Here is a 9,535-nt window from a genome sequence, read left to right as displayed (position 1 = left end):
AGGCCTGCCCTAAAATTCACACACCCGCTATCTTCAGTCTTCGTTGAATATTGCATCTTGAACATGGAGTTAAACTTGCCAATACTGGGACATAGCTGCCTGCTGAGCTTCCACAATAGAAAAACTCCCATCAATTGCCTCAGCGCGTTAGGCGGCAACTGCCCCAACGATATGTTAAGACACGACAGCAAATATTGTAGCTCCTCCGGTATCGGGAACGTCAACCCACACTTGAGCTGATACTCGTAAAAACACGCCCACCCCACCTCAAAGGGCGTAATAGCACATTTACCGGAATACCCCAAGTCGTCCTCATATCGGCGATTTGCTCCTCTATCATGCTCAGACTAGGCTGGTCAATGGGCATTTCACCAAGGAGCAGCCGCCCACCTTGCGAGTGAGGAATCTCCAATACCTCTACATTCCCCGCTTCGGGAACCTCGGGCCCCGCAACTTGCTCAACCCTACTCGGGACCACATGAGAAGAACCATCACCACCTCCTCGAGATGTACCCACGGCACCTCCGGGAGGAGCACCCTCGCCACGTTTGCGAGAAGCACCCTCGCCACCTCCTCGAGACGTACGCACTGCACCTCCGCGAGAAGCACCCTCACCACCTCCATGAGAAACGCCGACACCGCCACCAGAAACACCTTCCCCACCTCCACCAGAAGAACCCTCTCGCCTACCGCGACCACGATGCTCCCGTGCCATACTGCGAATGACACCCAAGATTAGTCAATCGCCTCTTGCCTATCGCCTTCCCCAACCCGCCCCACAAAATTTCAAAATCTAATAACCTAACTCGGAGCCGCAACAAGAAAATCTGACTAAACCCAAATTCACCCTCCCTAAGGACTAACCTAACCCACAACGACCCAAAGCCTACCGGCAACTCTCACCTTAGGCAAACGACCCCTCAGCAAACCCATACTCCACACAAATGTTCTCAGAAAGAAACCCAGGAAAGTCAAGAGACAGTGTACCTGTTCACTCCTCCAACCGGAAAGCAAAGACGACGACGCCAATAACCCGGAATTCCGACCACCAAACGAAGGATTCAAGCTTTGCAAACACTAAAGGCTCTAACTTTACCCACCTCTTTTCCGGTTTCTAACAACAGCAGAGGAGCAGTAACCGCCCCCATCTCCCTCCTCTGTCTATATATAGGGACCTCAAGAGTACAAGGACCATTGGACGTGTAAGGACGACGACACCAGATCCCACCACGTGTCCGACATCTCTGAGCGTTATAGATATCATGCGCGGTCGCCTCGACTCCCTACCACTACGCCATTATTACACGTTATGGACTCCAGTACACCAAACTTCCCGCACACGAAAAATGAATGACAACAGCACACGTGTCACCAGGGTATAGCATATGCACCAAAAGACACATGTAACCCCAACACAGATTCGCGATAGTGACACAATGACAATTGCGAGAATGATCTCCTCACCCCAGCCAAAACTCCTCTTAGGTGGGGACTTGGGGGACTGGGGGTAATGGTCGTACGGAAGCCACGTGGTAGGAACTCGCCTTGCACTTCCGATACTTCTACCAAAAACAAACTCCCCACCCAAGAGAACTCTTGACCAGGGACTTGGGGGACTAGTTGGTATGCATATACCTCCCATGCACAAGTATCAAAAGCACAAGGCTCGTATCGCCAATACAGAAGTAAAGAAAGCTCCCAGCTGAGGGTCTCGATACCCCTCGAGGTGATATCGGGAACCCCAAACATCCCACACCGAAAGAAATGGAACCAGGCTCCCACAAATCTGCTACATTAAGGACATTTCCAACAACCCAAAGAGGTAACTATTTACTATCGTTTTCCATTATCATTATCTTATAACGATACTGACTTAGGCATCGAAGCGTCGAAGGCTGGCACACCCGGTCTTCCCTCTGACCTTTGTTTGTTTTCCAGATAAGCGAGACCGATAGCGATAGTAGCAGACCAAGACATCTCGTGGTTTAGCTGGATCAGACCCCTCTCGAGACAGCTGAAACAAAGATAGATATGAAGAATCCCAAGTTTGAGCTTGGAATGATTTTCCCCAACTCTGATGTCTTCAAGCATGCAGTGAGGAAGCATGCAGTGTCGACCAAGAAAGAGATTCGGTTTCCAAGAAACACAAAACATAAGGTTCTGGTCAGATGCAAGACTAGCCCAAGTTGCCCTTTTTGGTTGTATGCCAGCAGCTTCGATGAGAATAATCCTACACTGCAGATTAGGACATACAGGCCACTTCACCAGTGTTCTTCAATTGGGAAGAGAGTCTATCATTGCCATGCATGCCCCTTTCTTAGTAGAAGAGTACAAAGACCAGTTCATGGCAGATGGTAAATGGTCTAGAGAGGGTATTAAAAATGCAGTTAACAGGGATTTTGGTATGGATGTGGGGTATCATATATGCTATAGGGCTAAGACAAGGGCTTTGAAGCAGGCACAGGGAAGTATTGAAGATCAATATAATATGTTGGAAAGTTATGCTAATGAATTGAAGAAGAGAAATCTAGGGACCTCGGTTTGGATTCAAACTAAGCTGGATGGTGAAGTTACAAGGTTTAAGAGGATCTACATTTGTTTCAGTGCTCTAAGAGAAGGATGGAAGGCTGGATGCAGACCCATCATCGGGTTGGATGGCTGTCATCTGAAAGGAGTCCACAAGGGTCAATTATTTTCTGCAGTTGGTATAGATGGAAACAATGGCATTTACCCCATTGCTTGGGCCATAGTTGAGCAAGAAACAGGGATTCATGGACTTGGTTTCTCACTTTTCTCAGAGAAGACTTGGATATTCATCATTCTATGCATTATGCCTTTATATCAGACAAGCAGAAAGGGCTTGACAAGGCCATCAAGGTAATTTCAACATGACTTGGAATTTGAACTCAATTCTTGACATGCTAGTGTTTGCCTACTAATGTTTTCTTTTTGGTTGTAGGATCTATTTCCTCACTCACACTATAGGCATTGTGTGAGGCATTTGCATAATAATTTCAAGTCAGATGGAGTTAAAGCAAAGGCTGTGGGCTATAGCAAGAGTAAGTATTATGACACAGTACACAAACGCTATGAATGATTTGGCAAATGTTTCCTTCATAGCTTGGCAATGGTGTAATGATAGGCCTGCTGTTTACTGGTCAAGGTCTCACTTTGATGAGTTCCTGAAATGTGATGTTCTGTTGAACAATCACAGTGAGTCCTTCAATAAGAGCATCCTTAATGCTAGGAAGAAGCCAGTAATACCATGTTTGGAGGAAATAAGGGTTGGTAAGCAAATAGAAGGAACTCTGCACCAAGATGGAGGTCAAAGGTAGGACACAGAATAGAGCAATTATTGAAGAAAAATGTAGAATAGGCCACTGAGTACAGGCCAATAGAGTCAATTGAATGGAAATTTGAATTGCATGGCAGAGGTGTAGACTGTCAAAGTGGAGTGATTGCTCAGCATTCAGTACAGTTGGATTTGCAGAGCTGCACATGTAGAAGGTGGGATTTTTCTGGAATCCCGTTTGGACATGCAATTGCAGCTATCTACTCAAGGGGATGGTCTCCAGATGATTTTGTATCTGAACGATACACTCAGAAGAAATTTATGGAGGCATATGAAGTGATGCTACAACCAATTGCTGGTGCTGCTGAATGAGAAGTTATAGAGAGATCTATTGCACCATCACCGCACAGAAGGCAACCAGGAAGGCACAGGACCAAGAGAACTAAGGAACCAGGTAATTACACTTTTGTGATAGTTCAATTGTAGGTCAACCTATTACTTTTTTAACCATACTGATTGATTTTGAATGTAGGTGAAGAGCCACCAGGTAGTGGAACTGAAAAATTGCAAGAAGCCATTATACTCAAGTAGAGTGTGGGGTATGTGGAAATAAAGGACATAACAAAAGGACTTGTACAAGAAGAAACCAGGTACAATTTTGTGAATTTTATAAATTATTGTGGGAGTTCAATTGTATGATTCGATTGCTAATGTTGAGCAATGAAACTGATTGCAGGGTGCCAATGAAAAAGTTGAACCACCTGTGGCAGAAGCTAATGTTGAAAATGATGTGCCTTATCAACAGCAGCTGACAACTAAGGATCAAGTGCCAACCTAGGAATCAAACTTTCAAGCTTCATCAGTTTTCCCAAATCAGAACAATGTCAATCAACAGGGGACTGAGAATGTCAATGTCAATGTGAACCTCAATGTCAATTTCAGAGTCAATGTAGATGTTGAAGGTGAATGTGACACTTTTGTGATTTCTCAAGGTGACAACAATGTGGTGCAACCAAATAGGCATGTAGGCCATAATTGTGTATGAGTTTTGAAGCTGTCAGCTTAAAATGTTATAACTTTTCATGTTTGAATGCTCACTCAATTGTGTGTTACATTCCTAGATTATTGCAATGTTACAGAGAGGATCAGTTGGACCATTTTCATTAGGCAAGAGGTACAAGATGCCAGCACGAAGGATCAAGCTAAAGATAAAAAAATCAGCTCGGCTTACTGCAGCATCTTCTCAAAGCAGTCAGACTATTTAGGTCGTGTGAAACAATCTGTTATGATGGCATTTTCATATTTTTTCCTTTTTTCATAGGGCTTGAACTTTGAAATGCTATGGTTTCGATAAGCTTTTATGATGCAGGACCAATAAAGCAGAACTCTAGAACTAGGGTTTATTTCCAGCAGTCTCGATTGTTAGAAAGAAAAGGAATTTATAATAAGAAGCTTAAGAAGAAAAGGGATAGAACTACTAGCATCACACCAGTAAAATTCTAGGATAAAACTATTGGCATCACACCAGTAGGGTTTCTAGGCATCACACCTAAGTTTAGGTTGCATCACACAAACCTGGAGAGAAGCAAAAGCTTTCAATTTTTATTAACTCAACTCTGAAAAAAAAGACTATGAAGACCTCTATATATAGAGAGGCTCAGACAATTCTAGAATAACTAGGAATATAACTATGCTTAAAAGAATCCTAAAAAAATAATCCTAATAATAATAAGATTCCTAATAATAAAAGCCTAGATTTAGTCTAACTACTTTCCAAATCCTGACTTAAAATATCTGCTTGTACTTTTCATCATTCTCCCCGTGTTGAAAGACTCGAACCCATCGAGTTAAAGGTGTAGACGCCCCTTCACAAACCACTAGGATCTATCTGAAACCATTTCAACATAAGAATGTGAAGAACTTTCCTCTGGGTAGCATCAGGTTTCTTGAGCGTCATTCTCCTGCATTTGTCCCTGAAGCCAACCTTTTCTTGTTAAAGAGCAAAGAATATGTATTTTCCTTTCCATAATGGTGCATCTTGATCAGATAACCACGGTCTTCCATAAAGAATATGTGCTGCCTTGTATGGTTGCGGGTGTGGTTGGATTTGAAATTTGAGGCGCTCAGTTGTAGAACTTGAGACAGCACTTACACAACGTCCACCATCAATACTCAGCCTTTGATCTTGTCCCCACAACGAACCAACATCTGGAATATATCTGTTCGTCGCCAATCCTTATCGTGAGTTGTAGGAGGTGCTAGATTGCGTCTAACAATAGAATAGAATGAAGTATCTAAGTCTTCTTCTAGATCAGATGGATCATAAGTTCCGTGGTTGAAGGTACTGTCATCCCCACCTTCCTTTTGGTGTTCCGTCTCTTCTTTGTCGCCAGTGTTGGTGTCCTGGACTATAGTATCCTTTTCTTTATCTGCCTTCTTAGTTGCGGAAGCTTGCCCATGTCTTTCTACTTTTGTGAGCCGAGTGTCCATTGATTCAAGTTGTTCCAGAATCTTCAGCAACAAACCATCTCGCTGAAAGTAAGTCAGAAGACCCCTGAAGTTTTTCCCTGATCGTGTAGCCATTGGATCAAACTGTTTGTTTACAGACGACGCCAAAATGATGTAGAACCAATAAAGCAGAACTCTAGAACTAGAGTTTATTTGCAGCAGTCTCGATATTTAGAAAGAAAAGGAATTTATAATAAGAAACTTAAGAAGAAAAGAGATAGTACTAGCATCACACCATCAAGATTTTAGGATAAAACTACTAGCATCACACTAGTAGGGTTTCTAGGCATCACACCCAGAGGACTTAGGCATCACACCTAAGGTTAGGTTGCATCACACAAACTTGGAGAGAAGTAAAAGCTTTCAATTTTTATTAACTCAACTCTGAAAATAAAAGACTACAAAGGCCTCTATATATAGGGACGCTCAAACAATTCTAGAATAACTAGGAATATCCCTATGCTTAAAGAATCCTAAAAAAATAATCCAAATAATAATAAGATTCCTAATAATAAAAGCCTAGATTTATTTGAACTACTTTCCAAATCTTGACTTAAAATATCTGCTTGTATTCTTCATCATTTTGTGTAACAGATTGGTGTTTTGATTTTGAACAATGTCATTACCATCGGTAATTATGTATTGGTTTCACATTTTGGAATGGATATGTTTCCCAGTTTTTATCATTTTATTTTCATTCCAAGATTGCATATTTTCCATGGTCAACAATGCTGGAGTTGATTACACAAAGTAACAACTACTCTGTTTTTTGAAGGGAAAATTAAAGGGGTTCGTTGATATGTAGGAGGGATTCAAGTTTTGGAGGGAAAGATGATGAGCTGGCAACAACTCTGTACAACAACAGACGGGAAAACATGAACGGACTGTTATACCCCCGTACATATGCCAGCTGGCTTCCCCGTAATGGAAAAGTTGACGTCATGTATTTAAATGTAGTTGGGTTTTATAGTCCAAGTACCAAAGTGTAGTTAGTGTAAAGTGAGACACATGAAGTGACCTTCAGTCTATGTATTGTTCGAAAAATTCTCCCTTATTAAAATAATAAGTATTAAACAGAGCATGGTCCCTCTTCCACTGCTAATAATTGTTGGTTTTTTTTTTTTTTTGAAACAAAACTAGTCAATGCTGATTACTCTGGTGCTATGTCTACAAGTAAGACTATGTCCTTAAGCACAAACTCTGGACCAGAAAGATTCAAAATTCCTCAAACACCCAAAAGTGCTACCCAAAACTACACCTAGCAACTAAGCCAGACCCCATTAATACAGAACTTGGCTAAACTTAAAGAAGGAAAAACACCATTAATGGAGGTATCACGTAATGATGTTCTTAGTCGGGAGGTTACAAGACATTCTGTTATCATGTCACACTTCAATGAAGTTTCTGAAAATTTTCTAGATTAAACAAGACTTCTAAGGTCTAATTAAGAAGTAAGAAATCTGACCTTTTTTTTTTTTTTTTCATCTAAAAAGAGGATCAAAGGATTTCACTCTTGTCCCCATAGTGACTCGAATCCATGACCTCGGTCTTAGGTAGTGGGTGCTCCAACCACTGAGCTAACACCACTTCGTCAAGTAAGAAATCTGACTTGAATTAACACATTATTAAGAAATTAGTTAGCATGAAGACAATAATATGAACACACATATTTGGTCATACAGATGCATTTCAAGATTTCAAGAAACAAGAAGCACTCGACCAAAGACTAGACCTCGGAATGCCTCAGTAGAACTACAAATTACATTCAAGATCAGTAGCTATATGTATGTTTTTGCCCTCTCCTATGGTTCAGGGGGTGCAGCAGAGTACACTGCTGCTATGCTTCCTACACCCCTGCCTTTAGTCCTATGCCATAGTACTATCATTCTCCATATTTCGTGTCTAACAGAAAACAGAATTCTAGAAATACTGAGACAAAATGGAATGATTTACATATTGCAGTTATCAAAGAGGAACGATAAAAATAGTAAGTTAGTAACTAATGTAATGATATCTCACGGGCATTATGCGTTAACATTTTGCGAAAGAGAACATAGAAAGTATTGAATTGGATCACGGTCTTGGACTTCTACTTCTAATCTTCTACTACTCATAGAAAATTAATTTACAGGACACTAAAAATTGCAACAATAATTTACTACTTGTAGGAATGAATATGAGCGTAGAAGGAATGAGGACAACAAATGAAAAGGAATATGGAAGAGAAATTTCAAACCAATCAAAGCGACATCTTGATCAGCCTCTTCTTAACAACGTACATCAACATGGCATCGTAACGGAGGCAGAGATAGCCCCGGCCAATGTGCCACAAATCTTGTTGTGGATGTGCTCCTCAAGTACTCAAAGGAAGAACAGTGGAAGACCATTGTCGCCAAAGAGACCACTAGCAGCCCAGCTGTACAAGAACCAGAAGCAGAAAGGGGTAGTTCCTATAGCATAAGATGAATACAACTCGTTACGGGCAAATTTATTTTCCACATATATATCTCATAACTTATAAATACTGTTTGCTATAGAGTACAAACTAATAATCCTTGACAAAAGATAAAAAAAATAAAGTAAAAACTAAACACAACTTGAATTGATGTCATCACATTGTTAGTATGTTGGTTGTAGCATGATCAACCTTGAATATGGGAGTGACGAATCTCAACTATTGGATTATAAGGCTCCAAGACATGTTTATTCATGGATGCAATTTTGCATACAACTTTTCTTTTACAGGACAACGATGCTTTGGGTAGATTGTCCATATATTAAGAATACTTAAACGAATGTAAGAACCCTTGCGACATTGATATACCTAGCAAAGTAGCAATGCTTGTGGTTTAAAACAAAACTTGATGAGTCAATGCTTTTTCCTGAAGAAGGAAAGGGCTTGCATGCATGGATAAATACATACCAATCAAAGATATACTTTCTGAAACAAAACAAAAGTTACAGAAACAATTTATTGTGGTTACTTTCTCAAAATGGTATTGTTAGCACAATTTACACAACTTTTTTTTTTTTTTGTTTTTTTTGAGAAATACACAAGTTTATTTATTTTTGATATTTGAGCCACATATAAAGACAATCTCAAACTTAAGGCTTCACTGATTGATGAACTTTTTATATACATATAAATTAGGGGGACTGGGTTAATCAGTTAATGGAACCTACATCAGACATAACCATTTATATATAAATCACAAAAACATACCTCTCCATTGATTGATTAGTATTCATGCCTTGAGTCTTTTAAAAACCGATTCTTTGTTAGAGCTACCAATTGCAATTGCACTTGGACCTTCCCCTGGCTCGGCCTCCTCCGAGTCACAATATTCACGACTCCGCTTCAAGATGTTGGTTGTTCCATCGGGGAGGTTTTTCAAATCTTGCTCGTACAACAATCTAGCCCCACACCTCTTCACACAATTCGAGAATGGAATCTGACCACTAATCCCGTAATAATGCGTGTCGAATGAGAACCTAATAGAGCAGCTCGTGGTATCCTGGATTTGACCACGAGGCATAAAAGACACCCAAAGATGATCTCCCATCCTACGGGTTTTCATCAGCAGAGAGTGTTTTCTACGAATCCCTGGCGATGAACATTCAATTACAAAATTATCAAACTTAAGAGTGTCAGGGTCTTTCTGATGGGCAAAAACAACACAAAACACAATGCCCATCCACTCTGATTCCCGATCCGGAGGCAGCTTCACAGTCAAT

At 40.7% G+C, this 9,535-nt stretch overlaps 1 protein-coding gene and 1 long non-coding RNA gene across 2 annotated transcripts; both read right to left on the bottom strand.

The window, feature by feature from the left end:
• Positions 1-220: 220 nt before the first annotated feature.
• Positions 221-715, bottom strand: LOC133723088 (rRNA 2'-O-methyltransferase fibrillarin-like). The gene has a single exon (XM_062149918.1). It carries the CDS (start codon positions 713-715, stop codon positions 221-223), a length of 495 nt encoding a protein of 164 aa, XP_062005902.1.
• Positions 716-7,805: 7,090 nt separating this feature from the next.
• On the bottom strand, positions 7,806-9,279 carry LOC133721602 (uncharacterized). Its single transcript, XR_009852238.1, has 2 exons — positions 9,024-9,279; positions 7,806-8,250 (listed from the first exon to the last, which is right to left on the bottom strand). It is a non-coding gene; the product is annotated as an uncharacterized LOC133721602 (long non-coding RNA).
• Positions 9,280-9,535: the final 256 nt, after the last annotated feature.

Source organism: Rosa rugosa, chromosome 7 (genome assembly GCF_958449725.1).
Source record: "Rosa rugosa chromosome 7, drRosRugo1.1, whole genome shotgun sequence".
NCBI classification, from domain to species: Eukaryota; Viridiplantae; Streptophyta; class Magnoliopsida; order Rosales; family Rosaceae; genus Rosa; species Rosa rugosa.
This window is presented reverse-complemented; position numbering and strand designations above follow the sequence as displayed.

Excerpts from the sequence above, each read along its gene's own strand:
- LOC133723088 (XM_062149918.1), bottom strand. The coding sequence starts at position 715 with ATGGCACGGGAGCATCGTGGTCGCGGTAGGCGAGAGGGTTCTTCTGGT.